General features: G+C 41.1%; 1 protein-coding gene across 8 annotated transcripts in view; it reads right to left on the reverse strand.

Moving 5' to 3' along the window:
* The window catches only part of VPS8 (VPS8 subunit of CORVET complex), an 88,585-nt gene that overhangs the window by 26,345 nt on the left and 41,838 nt on the right, over window positions 1-20,402 (reverse strand). For all 8 annotated transcript variants that reach the window (XM_083443180.1, XM_083443182.1, XM_083443178.1 and 5 more), the window contains 12 exons: window positions 19,808-19,927; window positions 18,491-18,547; window positions 16,178-16,260; window positions 14,091-14,175; window positions 13,714-13,812; window positions 10,860-10,949; window positions 9,195-9,241; window positions 5,893-6,034; window positions 4,579-4,668; window positions 3,493-3,535; window positions 1,357-1,460; window positions 209-290 (listed from right to left, as the gene is read on the reverse strand). In XM_083443180.1, coding sequence (XP_083299306.1) covers window positions 209-290; window positions 1,357-1,460; window positions 3,493-3,535; window positions 4,579-4,668; window positions 5,893-6,034; window positions 9,195-9,241; window positions 10,860-10,949; window positions 13,714-13,812; window positions 14,091-14,175; window positions 16,178-16,260; window positions 18,491-18,547; window positions 19,808-19,927 — 1,042 coding nt within the window. The remainder of the gene's footprint in view (window positions 1-208; window positions 291-1,356; window positions 1,461-3,492; window positions 3,536-4,578; window positions 4,669-5,892; window positions 6,035-9,194; window positions 9,242-10,859; window positions 10,950-13,713; window positions 13,813-14,090; window positions 14,176-16,177; window positions 16,261-18,490; window positions 18,548-19,807; window positions 19,928-20,402) is intronic.

Raw genomic sequence — 20,402 nt, forward strand, 5'->3', positions numbered from 1 at the left:
GGCTACTTTGAAGGTATAGGATGTTGTCATCTGGCCTACTGATAAGCTTTATGCTTACATTTTTGATGTATTTTATATGCACTGCCAATTATTGAATTGTTAGTGTTATGGCTCAGTGACAAAGCTATTCACATTCTCACTCTCAATTACTTGGCTTCAGAGAACAGGGTCTGGAAGTACACATTGTTATGGATATTTTGGCGCTTACATTCAGAGTAATGACACAGCACAGTAGAACTGGATAACTTTTGGGGAGACATCATTGCTTCTAAGAGTGGAAACCACAGTGCCTAGAAAAGAAACAAAATGGAATCCCATGAGTCCATACACGTGAATCAGGCAAGAGTTTGGCCCAGGAGTTGGCCCTGCCACTAGACAGAGTGCGGCGAATGCATCCGATGACAGAAGCTTGTGCAGGAGAGGATTGGCAGCCCCATGGTTATTGCTCCTGTACCCCACCCTGCGTCACTGCCCTTATTGAAGGACAAAGCTATATATGTCATAGTCTGTCCTGAGAAACTAAGCTAGCCAGGTGCCTCAGGTGCTGTGGAGGATGCTATTCTATTTTCAGTGGAAGAAAGATTCAACTTTCAATACAGTCAACTTCTGTATGTGGAATAGGGAAGGGGGCAGCCATCTTGTTCTTTGCCTTAGGGAACAAAATGTCATTGGCTGGCTCCATCTGACCTCAGGTCAAACTAACTATTATTAAGTACTAATTATTATTAAGACAATTTATATATGTCTTACATTTAAGCAAACCTCTCCAACATAGATTAAAACATCTTAAATAAACTATAAATACAAAATATTCTAGAGAATAACAGTACAATTGCCAGTATTAGAACAATTAACCTTATCTGGTTTTTGTATAGGATACACCTGAATCAGACATGGGGAATCCTAGGGTGCTCCAGAGGTTGTTAGACTGAAACTCCCATCGCCCATGGTCACTGATTATAGTGGCAGGGGTTGATGGGAGCTGGGAGTCCAGCAGCATCTGATGGAGCTCTGGTTTTCCATCCATGACCAAACTAGATGTTATGGTAAACTTAAGGTTGTAGCTGAGAACAACCACCACACAAGCAACCCCTTTCCCCCTCTACAATAACTACCAGCACTTCTCTTGAGTCATGATGTTCTGCTTTCCATATCCCCACCCCACATCATTGGCTGTCAATGGTGCTGGTGGGGTCAGGGAAACTTGGTGCCTCACAATGTCACAACTCAAAATACTAGATGTTATAGAGGGAGAGGGGGAAACTAGATGCATCTTTCTCACAGCAGCCCCCCCCCCCCAGTTACAATAAGATGAGCTTAATGGAAAACAAGCCAAGCACTTCCTAGACTTCTTACCTCTCGCTGTGGTTGATTTAACTTATGTGAATTCCTCTGGCAAAGTGCAATTGTTTTTGCTAAGCTATCTTCAATATCCTTTAATGAAGGAAATTCTATTGAACCTTGATTTAAGGAAGAAATAGCAATTAGATACTAATCTGGCAGTTAAATCAGACAGCTAAAATCAATGTGGGGGGAAATAATCACATAACTTGACTGTAAATTAAGTTTGTTCTATACCCTCACAACCATGTCATTATAAGGGAGCTTCCCATGGAACAAGTTAATATTTTAGAGGGGAAACTTCAGGACGGGGGGGGGGGGGGCACACACACACACACACACACACACACACACACACCAGGCTGTTTAGGGTTTTATTTATCCTTCTCCAATATGAGCAATTTCACCTATATTGTTTATTACTTGGTGGTGATCTGCTGCCATTCTACCACATTGACTGGTAGAGCTCTGTAAAATAACCATACAGACATGCCTATAACATTTGGCTCAGATGCCACATAAGTTAGTTACCTCTTCATTGAAAACAGATGCTTTAAGCCAAAGTTCTTCATAAGTTACTATTATTGTTTATACAACTATTAAAACCATTTAATTCAATAACAAAGTCATAATGGTTATCCAAGCAGTGAGGGTCTTACATCCCTAAATTGTCCAGTCTGTCACAATATCCAAAAGATGTTTAGAAAACCTTACTTAGGTTAGGGAGATTATGGGATGAATTACATTACCCTGTGTTCCATGGCTGCTTATATTTGGTAGGAGGTGGTCTTGTGTTGCTACAAACATTTGCTTTGAGCTGATTTTATGAAATACAAAAGAAAACACCCAAAAGGCCCAGGCAATCTTTTTAAAATAAATGTTCACCTTCAACTACCTAATTCATTTATGGTAGCATTCTGCGAAGTTACTACAGAGCAAAGACAAGCTCTAAGATATATTTTAAATGTGAACTGACTGACTACATTTGGCTTCTCTGACAAATTCAATCATGCTTTTCTCATTTATTTTTTTCTTTGTAAGCAATACAGTTTCTCATAAAAAATATATTCAGTTCATTATTTTTGACCAACTGTTTGACAACCCATTTTAACTTTACTTGTATGAGATGAAGACTGCATAGGAAGTAGGCACATAAGCCTGGTTCAGTCCAATCTACTCCCTCCCGCTTTTTGTTTTGTGAAAGGTAAGAAACATGCAAACCAGGTCTCCATGTAGATTGTGTGCCTCGTGCATTACAATATGTGTATGGTGGAAGGACGTGAACATACAACTCAGCTGAGAACTGCTGTAACTCTAAGCATATGCACCAGGCTTATACCGCTAAGTGACAGGAGCTTCCTATGGTGAAATTGAGTCCACGGTATAAAACTCTTGTCATCTAGAACCACATGGATAGCAAACATATGAGGTTTGCAGTAGAGAAGTCTGAGAAGTCAGAATTTATTCTTCATTGCATGTCTAGATCAGACTTCCCTTTGAAATTAAATCCTAAGAGCATCTCCAAATCAGCCATTTATTTCCCTGGGCCATTTATGACATTTCTAAAATGCCTTCACCAAATGGTTCTAGTGTAGAAATTACCAGCAACAGATAATATTTGCATGATAAAAAGAAGCACAAGCCAGAACAACCTCCGTTTTTGTCAATGTGATCTACTTTTGTGATTTTTCCACGGCCCAATGGCAATGCAGACTGGAGTGCTAGCGCCATGTGGCTGGACCCACACATTAAATTCCGGGGGGATTAAAATGGTGGTGGGGTTACATAAAGGAACATGGGCCCTGGCCAGATCCATCACCAGCAGTGGTTCTCCCCTGCAGGGGCATCTGCCAGTGTGTTGGTGCCCAGCCTGATATGATGCACGTGTGCAAATTCAGCATTTCTTACTTTAAAAACACATGACAATCTCAAGCCCACTAATCCAGGAGGAGAGTGATTAGTAACACTGAAGCAAGAGATAAAATGCAATCATCTTTGTCAAGGGGACGTGGTCTAGACTTGCTCTGACAGAGCAATAAAAAGCTAATCAATTCTTCTATTATTCTCAGCTTGATATTATTTGAGTTTTACTCTCTTCAAAAAAGTCACATTTCCTGAAAAAAGGAGGAAAGCTCAATTTTAAAAACTTACTTTCATCTTCACATGTAAGTGTCAACAACTTGCTTTGTAGCCACTGCAGAAAAACACATAATCAGTTGAACTCACAAGGCCTTCATACAGGATTTTCTACTGCCAATTATTCTGCCCCCCCCCCCCTTAAAGTTTCCCTGACTTCAGAAGAGTTTACATAGTGGATAACATGGGGAGGGACGCAGGAGGACCAGATAAGGTAGCCACCTTTTTATTTTCAATTGGTACAATCAGCATTATCTCATAGTTAACAGCAATTCCATTCCTTACATTTTGGAATGAACAAGGGGCACAAGAGCCGTACTTTGGAATTTAGCTTACTTCCCCTAATGTCCTTCTAATACTGGATCATTACAGTCTTGGTATTGGTCTTAAGTGCTAATTCTGTGGCTAATTGAAGGCCAAGACTGGCTAGGCTGACTAGGCATGATGGATGCTGTTAAGTTGAGCAATATCTACATAGAGGGTCAGAGTCTGGTTCCCCACACCTGCTTTAGAGTGACGTCCAGACATGTGTAGCTTAACTCAAGTAACAATGGCATCATACAGTAATATTTCTCTGTTCTTGCTCCTCACTGTTTGCTGCTGCTAGGAGTTGTGAGAAAACAATCAAAATAATGGCATCAGGTAAACTGACTTATTTGGCATTAGACATGTTTTTTGGGATAAACCTTCCCTCTAAAGGTTTCCAGTTCCAAATCTAAAGTTATAATCAAACAGATAGTATTTATTATCGCAAAAATATGGACTAAAATATGTAAGTGACTGTATATGGAGAAAATATGGCAAAATGTATTCCGAGATGTGGAATAAGCTGAGGTAAATATAGAATTGTAGAACTGGAACTGAGGGCCATCTAGTCCAACCCCCTGCAATCCAGGACTCTCAACTAAAGCATCCATGGCAAACAGTCACCCAACCTCTGCTTAAAACTTCCAATGAAGGAGAGCCCAACACCTTCTGAGGGAGTCTGTTTCACCGCCGAACAGGTCTTACCATTAGAAAACAGGTACTTGTTCTTAGTTACTAGGTCTTACTAGCAGAAAGTGACTGAAGCATTTCAAAGTAGTTTTTAGTCAACTATACCTCAAGCATAACTAGGAAGGCACCATGAATATCTCCTTTCTTCTCAAGTAGATAGGAAGAAGCTTCATGAAGTTGGTATTTCTGTGTGATCTGAACAAAAATTATACAGAGGTGATTTTAGTTATGCTCTCTATAATTAAAAGAGAGGGAGAGTTTGGGTATTTAAAAAACAGACTTCAGGTAACAAGCTCAGGACCTTCAAGTTGCTATACTATAAATATTCTAGTGTAAGTGATCATTCAGTGGTTCCCATATTTTTTTTCTTCTGCCTGGTGAGTATAGCAAGAGAGAGAGAGGGAAAAAAACACCTTGAAGGTGGGGATTCAGTGGGGAAAAATGGTAAAAATGGAAAGTTGAAAGCACATCATCTCCACCTACCTTCCCTCCCTACCCAAGGAGCTACTCTTTCTTTTAAAATTTATTTTAAAAAGGGGAAATTTCCACAGAATTCTTGAGTAATGCACTTTGGCCCCAAGAATTTCAAAGGCCTTTCCCATCATAAGAGAGCATTCTAGTTACAAGAATGTATTATGAAGCCTCATCAGTTGTAGTCTTGTGTGATATATGAAAGTGAGATTGCCATAGCAATAGCTTCACCTACGGAAAAAATAATGGGGTCACATCCCAAACAGAAGAAGCTCTTGCTAAAACCATTTGGAAGCTAAACCAGAAAACTACTGATTAACTTGAGTTTAGGTACAGTGTCAACAACCTAATAGCACTACAGCATACAGGACAGCATGATCAAGGCATGCATAAGTTAGATTGGCTCCCACTAGTCCCAGACAGAAAACCTCCCACTTATGCTTAGCTGTAAGAACTGGTCCAGGTTTGAGCACAGTTAGGCATAAGAGAGGACAGAGCAGGTGAAGGGGACTGAAAGAGCATCACATGAATAAAAGGGCACTTCGAGCCCTGCAACTGGTCCTGCCTCTGAAAACCAGCTTTCTCTGTCCCTGCCCCCGGTGTTGATGCATTAGAGGTCAATGTCTGAGCTGGGGAAGTCTACACAAGTAGGCTATCTTGAGAGTCAGAACTCAGATCACACAGGATTCCAGCTCCCATAGAGGTTCACACAGATCGATTTGCCTGCCTCAGACATCTACACCTCATGCATGGAAATCAGGAGTAAGGCTGGGGGAAGCTGCAAGACTGCGAGTGGGGCCAATGAGGCATCCTTGAAACCCCTTTTGTCACCGATGCCTGTTCTTCCACATACCACGTGAAAGGGCCTAACCAACGAGTGAAAACAACTCTTGCAAAACTTCTATTTCCCTCCAATTCCAGCCCAATTTCCAAGCTTTCCTACTTTACCTGAATTGCCTCTTCCAGCCTGTAGGACTCCAGGAATTGCAAAGTCTCTAAAACCTGGTCAGGATCATACTGACACAGCAACTCAATAAACTGCTCAGTAACGAAGGGAGAAAGCTGAAGCAACTCTTGATTGACACCTTCCCTGAAACAACAAATGGCACGTTGCATTTGGGATCTGACACATTTTAGACAAACACAGAAGACTGTGCAGAGTAGGCAACAAAACAGAGCCTGACACTGTAGGAGGTGGGGCAGTCATCCCCCCCCCCATTACCTGAATATGGCTGGGGCATTGCCTGTGTCAGGGATGTGTTTGTGCACTGGCAGGACCACTGATCTGATGCTCCCACCAGCACATTCACACAGCCTCTGCATCTCCTCTGCCCTGCTAACCAAAAGAATCACCAGTGCCAGGAAGGTGGCTATGCTCCACCTCCTCCCACTGGACTGGACTAAGTCTTATTGTTAGTATTCATGGCATAAAGTATGACTGGCTTCTACCAGTTCATGGAAAGTGATTTGGGTCCAAACAGCAAAGCCAGGAATAAGAGAAACAGAAACAAGGGAGATCATAGGAGATGGAAGCAATATATATGGACTTGAAAGCTGAAATATAGCCAATGATTTCAGCATGAACAGAAAAATCTTAATAGGTTTATTCACTGGAAAACTGTGGAAAGTCACATAAAGCAGGGCTAAAGTGTACTGCATTACCACAAGGGATAGAGGGCATATTAGTTGCAGTGCACAAACAGGGTTGTTGTTTTATCAAAACAGGTTAATATGTTGGATATCATTTGATATAGAGGCAAACTTGAAAACTATCAGAGCAGAAAGTATATCCACAAGCTAAACATTTGCCTTCATATCAGTGTGCATGTTCATCTTTCACCCCGGATGGTGATTTTACTAACATTTTACTAAAACTGAGATTTTATCCTGAAGAGAGTAGCCTATTGTCTGAACTAGAGAGGATTTCGTGACAGCGCATTTGGGCTAGATTCCTTGCTGTGGTGTAACTACAATGAAGGGACTGGAATTACAGAGGGGATTAGTCTGGCACATTTAATTTAGCCAGAGATTTATTCTAAAATTGGTACAAGGCCAGTTGACTGGAGATGGGGAGGGGGGATGTGGAGGTATAAAATTGCCTTGGGAAATAAACACAGCCAGGAGTGCCTTTGCCCATGACCAATGAGCAGTTGTACCACAAAGCATATTGCTACAACTCCCACAAGCAACCCGCACACCGTTTAAAATGTAATTTTCTCTGAAATGACATTTCCTCTTACAGACAAGTGGTACACAAAATGGAAAGTTGTGTTACTTGATTGCACAGAGGCCCCCGGAAAGGGCTTCCGTGGGATGACTTCCACCGGTGATCATGGCATCCTAGTTCCTAGCAGAGATTTAACGCCAGAATCAGCCCCCTCTTGGATGTGGCTGTGCTGGCACAGAATCTCTGTGACAGGAACCAGAATGTGGATGCAGATGGTACTATATGTTTCAGTCTCTAGGGAGGCAAGTCATCACAGAGAAGCCTTGTCTAACAGACAATCTGATGAAAACAATGGGATGAATTCAACACAGCCCTAAGTGAAAGTCTCTTAGCAGTGAACCAGCTGCTTTAGTTTTGTGCAATGAAAGGTGCAGAAAGCCAACATGATTCTCATGGCTGGATGCACAACATATTGCTATAGCCCCAATACTTCCTGCAGTGCCAACTTTTTGCACAACATGCTTCTGCTAGCACAACTGTTGTGCAGTATGAAATCCAGTGCAAACATTATCCTTGCCCCTACACTAGCGCAACAACCCTTGCAACAGCAATTAGAAAACACTGAATCTGGGTCAATGTCTTCTGGGTGGATAAGTGGGCGATGTAGCTTCTATAACTGCCCATGTTTCAATAGACCATTTTGCTTCAGTACTCTGATTTTTTTTTTTTTAAGTGCTGGGGCAAACAAGCTGGACCATCAGCTAGTAATGCACTAGCAACAACAAAAATCTGAGAAGGTAGCTAGAATAGCAAAATCAAAAACAACTGGAGGCACAGTCTTGTCAGGCTTGCAGCTTATTGCTCTGTGCTAATTGGAGCTATCCTTTTCAAGCACACAGGCTCATCTCCCAGGAACTATTTGCATTGACTTGCATGCATTTAACTTGTGCACATTTAACTTTATGTGCATGGCAAAAAATCTAAAAAAAATTAAAAGAGGAGGCAGGGTTCTGGGGAAAATGACTTTGGCAGTCCCACACACCATTGAGCCCAATGGGTTTTGTATACATGATTTTGGCCGTAGGTGTGATCCCCGGAACATAACCCCTGTGTAAACTGTGGGCCTACTGTATATCTTTGCTTCCTACACTACAGTCCCCTTAACAGGCATTTCTTGCCAAATCTGGTTCCAGTTCTCTTCTACAAACCCACTGCCTTGGCCCTGCAACTCTAATACATGTGATTTCCCAAAGTTTAAGCAGAGGTTTTCAAAAAGTATAAAGAGGGATTTTATAAATTACAAAAGCAGTATGAATAACTGGAGTACCCAATTAAAGCTACTTTAAAAGAATTAAGAAACTGCTTTTTTTAAAAAGACACACAGGCAAGAGTTCTTGGACTTGAAGCCACTCTCCCCCTGTTCACTGTAAAAAGAAAAAGAGACACACTTAAGTAGGCTTATAATCCATCTAAGAACTTAAGAACTGCAGGGCCAATCAATGCAATGGTTTTGAAGTTGAAAAGGCATCCCATGAATTGTGTTTCTTTAAAAAAAAAAACCCAGAATGCTTAGCAAAGTGCTGAATGGCATGGCACTGAAGTGGGTAAGGCTTCACATATAGCTGGGGGGAAGGGGGCAACAAGCAGGCCCAACCCCTCTTTAACAAGGGAATGAGTGCAAATGTGTTTCCCATCTTTGTCTTCCAAAGACCTACACTTCACCAAATGCATAAAAAAACCCCAACATTTCCCAAGTAAGATGACCAAAATTAACTACTTTAGAAATGCTGATTCAGTTAAAACTTGGCACTCTGTAGCCAGTGTTGCCTGGTGGTTAGAGGATTTGATAGTAAGGAAGAACACCATCAGACACTAACACAATCCCACTCCGCTGGAGAAAACTGTTGCCTCGACAAGAAGAATCTTCTAAATTTCCAGAAACAAATGTTGCCTCTGTTCATTAACATCTGCAACAAAAGGTTAATGGAAATATTTTGGTTCCAAAAACTAAAACGGAGTAACCAAAAGGAATAAAAACATTTTTAAAAAAAATCAAAATAGAATCTGCAATCTGTATACATACCTTGGGTCAAGTAGGCTCCTCAAAAACTGGAAAAGCAAACATTGATCCTGACAAACAAGGAGGAGAAAAAGTTAATGGAACATTTGCAACTGATATAGCAGTTGTTTTAAACTGTATCAGATGGAAATAGGGATTCACCTTGGCACAAAAAATACTGCATATCATGCCCCCAGAAACTAAAAGAACTAGGCCTGCTGTGTATATGAATGAAAATAAAACTAGGATTTGCAAAATAGCATGTTTCAGAGGGTGAACATCATATCATAACCTTTTGTACTTTTATTTAAACCTCCAGGTGAAACATTCAGGCCAAACAATCTAACACTCAGGAGACGTCTCTTAGTTTCCTACATCATTTTTTAAAGTTATTAAGATGTTGGTAACAAAATTATCCAAGAGCTGGACTGTATTCAGTGGGGGACAAATTAAGTTAACTGGTTCAGCAAAAAATTATTTGCCAGCTGTTTCAGTGGTTCAGTGACAAGTTCTCCATCGATGAATGTAATGAGTGTTTAGAAAAAACAATTTTAGACACCTTGTCTTGGCTGAACATTTATATTTGTGCTGCACACTAAAGAGTAAGAGGAATTTAGCAGGATATTTCTGAAAAATAAATCAATGCCTGGCCCAGAAAGTAACTTTCAAATGATGAATAGATTCCTTCTGTCCAAACCAGATAGAATGAGGACAGACCTTCATATCCATTTTTTTAAGAAGCTTGACTTTTACAACAATACTGTGATGAGAGAAGCTAAATTCTCCATCTGCCCATTTCCCCAGGGACTTTCACCCTAGTCTAGCTCAATATGCCTTCCATCCCTTTCCTCGAAGGGATTAAATAAAGAACTCTGGAGCAATGGAGTATGGTGGAGAAAGGCAGGGGGTCAACTTAAATACAATCCTGCAAAGCATAACCTCATTCTCCCCATCCATTCTCCAGGATGTCTAATATATAATTAAGGATGTAACCCTATGCACGCCTACTTGGAGTATGCCAGTTAAAATTAGTAGGACTTACTGCTAAGTCAACAGGCATAGGATCAGGCTGAAAGAGAGCTCCTTTGCCACTACAACTTTCACAAATTGCCCAAGAAGCTGAAAACTGCTGCAGATAGGAGGACACACTGTGCAAATGCCCTACTACAAAAACAGCTTTTCCTAACAGGAACACTTCAGGACCACAAGAGAGGAGCAGGAGGTAATGGAGGAGGAGAGGAAAATGACTTTAAATGGCTCAGGAAAAGCTTTTCACTACAATAAAAAAACAAACCTAAAAGTGGCTGATAATTTGAGGGATTTAAAGAAGAGGGTAAGACTTGCTCTGAACATGGGGAAAAGCATTAGGTAAGCAATACTGTCAAAGGGTTTGGGATCTAGCCTAGTGACTCAGAAGTATAGCCATGCATGCCACACCGGTTGAGCAGATACTGGTGCAAACCCAAGAAAATAAAATTTAGAACATTTCCCCAAGGAGTACAGTCATTCTGTCACTGATCATGCATAGATTTTGTGCTCCTTTGTGAGACATGCTTTCTCGGTGGCCCCAATCCTAGTTTGACAATTCCTAATTTTTAGGCAACTGCCCAATGCAGTAATTTGCAGCCCTCTCTTAATAGAAAACTTCTTCTCAATTTAAAAACTGAGTTGACACATGTGACACGTTACCTGAAGGTTCTGAATTATTTGTTCAATCTGCTCACTGAAGTGAACTGAAATCAGATCGGCTGCTTTAAAGGGACTCACTGACAGCAGCTCCTGTGCAAAGGTTGAAAAAAATAATTGTTCTTTTATCCCTACTAATGCAGAGATTATACATACAGTAAAATCAAATACCATAGGACACACTCAGAAATCAATTCTGTTTGAAATATGTTCATAAATCAACAAGGTGATAAAGTGACAGCTAAAAATAAGAGGTTGTTAACGCAGTGGTAACAACTGTTTCTTCAATGAACAGACATGGAAGCTGAAAAATACAGGTTTTCTCTATTCTAAATTCCTACAACCATCTCACTGCCTTCTATGTACATTCAAGCAATTTAGCTTAACTTTGTGCTGAATAGTCAGGATGTAACCAGTATGATAATTGTTTCCAGAGCACATAACGTATAGGATAATGGTGTGAACTGGTTTTCACACACAACTTAATATTTGACTACAGCAGGCAGGCAGTCTTGTTCAGCTAGAGAATTTGGATGTAACATTAGTTGGGGTTGTTTTCTTGAGCACATTTCGACAGGAACAAAGTTCCTCTAGAAAATCAGTGGACTCAATGCAAGTTATTTATATATAAAATGTATTTAGGTGGAATGTCACTGACATCAACAGAGTTAAATCCAGTTTGAACAATTTTGCTGAACTAGTTTGTAGGCCCAGTTTTCGGGATGTTTTAGCAATAAGCATACATACATTTCATTCAACATATTGTTTTATTTTAGTAGATTAGCTAGCAGCTTATACTTCCATGCCTAGTACCTGAAATAATACTGATTACACGTATAGAAATTAGCCAATGAAAGACAGTGGAATTCAAATTAACTCAATCCTGCTTTCATCTTATGAGAACATACCTAGAGGCTAAAAAGAGGCTCTCTTTTTCCACATGCATACATTCCTTTCTCATCCTTACTCTTAATGTTCTCCTCTGGCTGTACTCAGCAGGATTCACAATGAACCATGCTGATATCTTTATGAATTTTCTTCTCTTCTTATAGCTCCCAAGATGGAAAAAGTCATCACACGGCCTGAAGTATAGCTGTTTCGTTCCTTGTTGTAATATGTTGCAAATTCATACTCACATAACTAGTTTCCAGGTTCTATTTCTTGGTCATGCTGAGCTTCAGGTATAGTACATCCACGAAGGATGTGCACACATTGGACCAACTGTTCCATTTCTCCCACATAACAAGAAGCTAGCAGCAGTCCTGCAAATAGGTCTCCATCTATCACTGCCCCTAGACAGGCTGAATTCCTGACAGGGAAAGGAGGAGGACCCCTACTTCCCAAGCAGAGGAACCCCTCCTCAATGTAGGCAAGGTATTTCCCTGATAAGGCCAGTCATCTTCCCAGGGAAGAGTAACAGAGATAAAACTCTATCATGTCAAACTGACAGGCACTTAACCAATGTATAAAAAGCAACACACTGGTGAATATATTTTTTCCCCAACTGCTTTATTGCACATCGACTCTGTTGACCTTAACAATGGGATTCTTTCAAATGAGTTTGGAAGTTCATGGAAATCACGGGCCTAAGTTACTCACTTATACTTCATGGTATTATTAGGACTAATAAAAAGTAATAATCTATGTCAAAGAGTTCAGAGCAATTTCCATGAGGATTATTCAATTGTGTGTGTGTGTTTATATTGTTAACTGCCTTGTGATTTCCGGATGTAGGATGGTATAGAAATTTTAATTTTATAAATAAATTTCTTTCTGAAAGCTTATAAAGCCATACTTTTTCTATACATTGTTATGATCACAGTGGTAAGGACTAGCTTCAAGCTCTAGGCTGAGAGCTCTATGGGATTTTCCAACTTATCTTGATATGTGAAGGTAAAGGACTACTGGACAGTTAAGTCCAGTCAAATGCATCTATGGGGTGTGGCGTTCATCTTGCTTCAGACCGAGGAATCAATGTTTGTCCATAGACAGCTTTCCAGGTCATGTGGCCAGCATGAATAAACCACTTCTGTCGCAACAGAACACTGACAGAAACCAGAGCGCACGGAAACAGCGTTTACCTTCCCACCACAGTGGTACCTATTTATCTATTTGCACTGGTGTGCTTTCAAACTACTGGGTTGGCAGGAGCTAGGACAGAGCAACAGGAGCTCACCCCACCAGGCAGATTCTTGATCACTGTACTAACAATGGCTTTGTTGACCTGAGGATGGCCGATTACCAGGGGCATTAAGATGCTCTGCACGGTGAATGGCCTGAAGGACCCAAGAGGCCAATTCATCACCTGCCAACTCACTCTACATCCAAGCTTACTATTCACAGCTAAAATAAATGCTCTTGTTCAGATTCATTTTGAGAACTGCTGGTTTAGGTACAGGATCAGAATTGGGAGTATTAGAAACAAAGGCTTGTTCCTTTGTGTAATTCAGTTTTCACTAATAACCTCTTCCTGGGAAGATGGTGTTGGAGGGAGCATGAATAACAAAGTGTGTACTGAATTAAAAGATATTCTGACTAGTGAAAGACAGCTAGAACAAATGGGCCAGTTTGAGCAAACAATTAATATCATAAATCCATAATAGCTATGTCTTTCATTCCATAATGACTGAAGTTATTATCTAGAGTGCTTTAAAAAAAAAATACAGCTGTAACTATTGCTTTTAGCTGTTTTTTTTTTAAGGTTTCCATTTTTGTTTTTAAAACCGGGCAGAGAGTATAATTTAAAAATATAAATAACCCAAAAAGGGCATGCCACCCAACCTGCCTGCCAGATCCCTAATTAGGCAGATAAATTAGGTTTACCTTAAAATGAATAATCAGTTAATCTAAATCATACCTCAATGTGTTTCATAGCTTTTTGCCACACAGACTGTTTTTCTTCTGTGTTATATCCAGGAATGGAGAGTATATTGTGGATATAAGTGAAAACTTCTTCCTTTAAAGGCAATAAATGGGAAGGATGAATAATAAATAAATCACACACTAATCTGATGGATGTACTAACCCAACAAATCTAAAAATCAATTCCTATATAATTCATTGCATGCTGAACTGCCTTGTAAATGCAAAATGGCAGGGAGAATGTATTTTAGGGGTTACTCCCAGATCAAAGCCTCCTTGAAAATCAAGTACCTCCCCCCTCACAAAACATGCAGAAGTGAAGATTTCATCTGGATTCTCTCAGTGATTACTTTTGTGTCCATTCAGCCTTACCTTTCTCAATGGATCTCGTAAGTAGCAATCAATTATCTTATCATAGCGATGTTCCCGTTCATACATAAACTCGCAGATTTGATAGCTGAAATAAAACAATGTTATTTATTCATTTCAAGATGTTAGCTCTTTTCAGGTGTCAGAAACTGAAGGGAGCCACGTGGCTTCCAGGCATAACACATCTTCTGCAAGCAATACATTTTCCTTTTTCTGTCTTAATACTTTAAGGATAGACACAATTCATAAATTTCTTACTATACATTCTACCTATGGACAGTGGAAGCCTGATCGGGTTATTAATATGAGAGGCTTTAGATTGTTGTTGTTGTTGTTTTAGAGTGAGCTTCATGGCTGAGTGAGGATTCGAACCCTCCTCTCCCAAGTCCTAGTCCAACACTCTAAGCATTAAACCACATTATTTTTTAAAGGAAAAGGCAGAACAAGGTGTGAGAGATCGCCTTTTAAATCAAATTATCTGACTAGGAGACAGGTAATGAGCTGGACCCCTCCAGGATACGGGTGGCCTAGAAGATATGCAATCTAGTAACATCTAGATCAGGCATCCCCAACCTGTGGCCCTCCAGATGTTTTGGCCTACAACTCCCATGATCCCTAGCTAACAGGACCAGTGGTCAGGGATGATGGGAATTGTAGTCCAAAACAGCTGGAGGGCCGAAGGTTGGAAATACCTGATCTAGATCAGTGTTTCCCAAAGTTGGGTCTCCAGCTGTTTTTGGACTACAATTCCCATCATCCCTGTCCACTGGTCTTGCCAGCTAGGGATGATGGGAGTGATAATCCAAAAACAGCTGGAGATCCAACTTTGGGAAGCACCAATATTCCAGCAGAGCTTTAACAGGCACCCTTACTTAGTAGGATTGGCCTTGTAAGCCAAATTTGACAAGGATCTGGGCCCATGTAACCAAAAGAGGTTCCCTACCGCTGCCTTAAAGCATTTCTTCCCAATGGGAATTGTGCTTACCTTTGGGGTTTCCAAAGGACTTCTAAGACTTTTGGATTGGCAGTAGTTTATTATTTATTAATTTCATTTAAAGCCTGCTGTTCCACAATAAATGTACTAGAAGCAGCATACGAAAGTAACAAACAATTAAAAAAAGAATAGTGACATTACTTTAACTAAAAGCAGCAGCAGCGGCAAGTGGACTAACAAAATAGTGGTCCAGGCAGATAACAGTGCAAGTCTATACATATCTTCATAGTCAAATGGGGTCTACTCCTCCTAATTAAATGTATATAGCATTGCAGCCTAAGCCCTCTTACAGGTTTCAGTTATGTGTTTACTCCTGTGATAATGTCCTGGGATGGGTTAAAGATAACAGAAGCAGCACTTACAGGTACGTACAATATTTTCTCTATGGCACATCTACTCCAATGTTTCCCAGAATCAAATCTAGCAGACTGGGACTGGATTGATCTGAAGCACTATATACTTGCAAAAAATTTGGCAGCAGAAGTCAGCTTAACATGTTTACTGTTTCAGGCTGTAGGCCATGCTAGAAACCTTGTCACATGGTTAGACTGTTGTGCAAAGGACCCAGGTTTAGCCGCAATGCTAAGGCAACTTGAGGATGAACAGAGGGCTCACTGAAAGCAGTTGCCAAGCAACCACCTCATGTGCTTTTCCTAGTTCCATCCATCCATTTCCTGCAGATAATGCCAGCTTGGAGCTTTCAGACTTAGCCAGCTTGGATGAAATTACAGGAGCAATAGGCCCCATCCCCATTAGGCACCCTATTGGGATCATCTGTGTAGAACTAGAGAAACACAAAAGAATGAAATTATAGCAGGAACAATACTAAGGAGCACCATCGCACACCATGGGTAACAAAGGAGGTTTATACACACACTTGGGGGGGAGGCCAGAGATCCACTGCAAAATCCAATAGGATCTACACAATATAAAACCAGATTAAGTTTATGCTCCACATAAGGCGCTAACAGTGTCTGGATACCCATAAGGATGTGGCTTTATGATTATCTGAAAGAGCAAGACAGGTGACAGGATAAAAGGGAAGAAAGTGATAGGAAATGGTTTAAAGGGAGACAGAAAAACAAAAACGCCTTACAATTCAGCTTTTTCTGCCATGTGAATGAGTCTGTTCTCTTCAAACTGTACTATGCCTCCAGCTTGGAGCAATTCTAGAAGAACCTATAAGCATTAAATAATTATTAGATGCTGTGTTTATACCTGGACAATCAAGAGTTCCCATCATTCTTGAGCTATAGACTTGCAGATTGTGCCCATACGTGAGCATTTTCAGATACTGAGAGCTACACGGAGTGCCTTCGAGCTCTGAGCTAGCGTTGCAGTAACACGTGCAATCACAATTTTATGTGCTTGTCTACTGGCCAACCAATATCACAACAGCTAAATACATGCAAGGCATGGGAAACACTTTGCAAGATCTTGTACTAGCTCAGAATGGCAAGACCTCTCCTTCTCCCAGAGGGGAGGGGTTGTGAGCGGGAGCCGGTTCCTGCGCCAGCAGCACTGCGCCCTCACTTTGCTGGATGGGGTTGAGTCATGTGTAGATTGTTTGATCCAATGCCTAAGCCAATACCACTCACATGCTGTAACCAATAAAGTTGTGGCCTTATTTAGCCCATTAACCTAAAATACATGTGTCCTTGTATCTTATTTATCCCTAAGCGGGTGGCGGGTCCTCAACTCACAATACTGCATGGGAAATTCCAGGGGGTTGTTTTGACTATACAGTGGTGCCCCACAAGACGAATGACTCGGAAGACGAAAAACTCGCAAGACGAAAGAGTTTTTCGTTTTCTGAGTTGCTTTGCAAGACGGATTTCCCTATGGGCTTGCTTCGCAAGATGAAACGTCTTGCGCCTTTTTTTTTAAACCGCCAATGCATTCCTATGGGAAACCGTCAATACACATTGGTGCTTCGCAAGACGGAAAAACTCGTAGAACGAAAAAACTCGCAGAACGAATTAATTTCTTCTTGCGAGGCACCACTGTATATGATTTCAGCTTTACACGCTACCCACTGGAACATAACCCCCCCTCCCCAAGATGTGATCCTACTGTACACATTGTTTTCATTCTAGTTGGGGCCCTTTCCTCCTCCCCCACAAAAATCTTTTCTTTCCTGTCCTTTGATTTTTAATAAGAAGCCTAGGTTAGAACCCTCCTCCCTGTCACCATGGTTTTATATATGCATACACTTTCCTTATGGGTAAACATTTAAACCTGTCACTTCACGTCTGCAATCTGAATTAGTACAGCTTGGCAATAGGCACCTCTCCCAAAGCTTCCGATCACGTTTTGACTCAGATAGCTGTCTTGACCAAAGCCCAGCTTGTTTGCAAAATGGAAACTATAATGTAGTTTTGTGGTATCAGTGTATTTTTGGAGGCTTAGTATCAATATTTTTGGCTTTCCACTTCCAAGCCTGATCCATCTCTTACCTCGTTCACTTGCTCCTTGTAATTCTTTCTACCACTGCACCTTAAGGTTAGCATATATCCTGCCCCATAAAGGTAACTTTCCTCTACTCTTCCTCTCCACCTACTCAGACACAGCCTGCCGGGCTCTCAGTGGCAGAGCATCTGCTTTGCAAGAAGAAGCTCCCAGGTTCAATCCCCAACATTTCCAGGTAGGGCTGGCAGAGACCCCCATCTGAAAACCTAGAGGGAGGGGGTCCTGTCAGCCACTGTAGACTATACTGTGCTAGATGAACGGATGGTTATCCTGTATTGCAGCGGTTCACAACCCGTGGGTTCCCAGATGTTGTTGGACTACAACTTCCATCATCCCTGAGCTCTGGCCTTGCTAGCTAGGGGTGATGGGAGTTGTAGTCCAACAACATCTGGGGACCCACAGGTTGAAAAAGGCTGCTGTATTGCATGTGTCCACTTCTTTCTGAACTGCCATTGGACAATCAAGGCAGGGGACAAGTTCTCCCCATAACTGCTGCTGCCCCTTTCTCCCCACCCTCCATCCCAAACTGCTTTTCAAGTTGGTGGGGAAAGTAAACCATACAGAGACATCATCTCTTGGCAACGCACTCCCTTTTCTTTCCAATCAGCTTCACTGGTATTATTGGCGGCAGCTGCCCATGCATTATGGGTGCAGTTTTGAGCTGCATTTGCTCACACCACAGATTGTGCTTTCAGTGTGGCTGATCCGCATTGCTATAAAAATATTCAGCTATTGTTCATCTAACGATCATGCAGATATTGCCCGTTTGCATTCATAAACATACAGGTTGTCCGTTGCTCTCCAGCTGCTGACTTCTTAAGCTGTGAGGTGCCAGTTTTACTGTTGCTGCTCGATAGTCTGATCATACTTAGCAATGACCTTCCCTTCCCTATCCATCCGCCAATCTAACAGCATGAATTATTCGTCTAAGGATTCATACCTGCTGTCTCTCAGAGTGCCGTGAATCATCATCAGGACTGCAGAGAAATTCAAGGACCTGGACAGGAAGCAAACATGATTACAGAGATAGGGATATAGATGTGCATCTTCTTGTTGTATCTCAGAAATATACCTTATCAAATGCTTCTGGGAGAGAAAATTCTCTAGATGACTGGCACTACTATACCATTTTGGAGAAGTAGACCCATCTCCAGAATGCCTGGAATTGATTTTCTGATGTATGAATTCAGCAAATAGAGAGCAATATAGCAACCACTTAAGTCTCAGGTTCTACTTTTATCTTCTGTAAGAACAGGAAATCTTTTTGGGCTCCACAGGCCAGACTTGAAACCACAATGACTTCAAAGCACCGCATGCTTTGTGGGAATTTCAAAGCACTACATACAGCTAATACAGTTAATACAGTAGGTTTCAGCTCTACCACCCATCTGCTGATCAGCGGTAGAAGAAGAAGAAGAGTTTGGATTTGATATCCCGCTTTATCACTACCCGAAGGAGTCTGAAAGCAGCTAACATTCTCCTTTCCCTTCTTCCCCCACAACAAACACTCTGTGAGGTGAGTGGGGCTGAGAGACTTCAGAGAAGTGTGACTAGCCCAAGGTCACCCAGCAGCTGCATGTGGAGGAGCGGAGACGCGAACCTGGTTCACCAGATTACGAGTCTACTACTCCTAACCACTACACCACACTGGCTCTGGTTGGGATTGAAGTCTGCTTTCCTTTGTCAATCCACACTCTGGAGCACACTTTAAGGCTCCCAACTATGCACTGGCAGGCGGGTCTCTACCTGCCCTTCTCCAGACATCACATATGATCTCTGCTGTGGAGCAGGTGGGTGTAGCTTGGAGGGAATGGCTTTAAGGGCCAAATTTGAATCCCTAGTGGGTCAAGTCTGGGCTGCAGACTGGATTTTCTGATATTCTCTAAATCCTCCAACATGTATCTTGGTCTCTGTTGCCACTTAATCTTTATAAAATCACTGCCATCAGATTTCTCATGCTTTATATCCCATTTTTTGCACTGTTAAAGAAAGACACGATACACAGTGCCGTCATTTTAAATTATGGCATCACATAATGTGAGATTTTAGGCACTTTGTAAACAAAATACTCATAGTAATGAATATTAATTGCTTAATATAGGTATTATGCAAAATAGTCCTGGAAAAATGATCTTCTAGTTGTCTGTAAGCATATATTCTTTGTTTTATTGAGTAATTTAAAAAATGAAAGAAAGAAAAAACAAAATCAGCAACAGTCCTTTCCCCTTTATTTGTGCTCCCCCCCCCCCTTTTTTACCTGGTCAAATAGCGTCCTATTTACAAACAGTGTGTTGTTGGGCTTAGCAAGCTGTCGGGCAAGGAAAGTAAAGAGACATCCAACTTGTGAGGGGGTAAAATCAGAATTCTCCACCATAACCTAGACAAGGGGAAGCAGCTCAATTAATTAGGTTATCCCATGTTATCACTTAACATACATGAAACAGAACAAATAATTGGATACAAACTGTATCCAATTCCAATGTGATAAAGAAAATCCTATAAAGATTTCCAAAATATATTACTAGAAAAAGGGAATATGAGAAAGCCAGATTACTAAATTGGAATATTTAGATTACATAAGCACAAGGCAAGCACATTAGTCATTTCAAACAAAATTCATATGACTTTACTTGCATTGCAGTGTCCATACTCTGAAGGAGAGCAATTTATCATTACACTGCCATAAGAAATTCAGCTCATCATGGCCTGGATGTAAGTATCAGCTCCGAAACCTTATCACAAGAAGCAGATATAGCACTATCACTGAGAAGTCATATTACACTGCCTTGCAGTAACAGCCAGCGACATTGTTCTGAACTCATCAGTGGATAACAGTAGGCATAGTTTGTGCA

Source organism: Podarcis tiliguerta, assembly GCF_965153285.1.
Source record: "Podarcis tiliguerta genome assembly, chromosome: 5".
Classification (NCBI taxonomy): domain Eukaryota; kingdom Metazoa; phylum Chordata; class Lepidosauria; order Squamata; family Lacertidae; genus Podarcis; species Podarcis tiliguerta.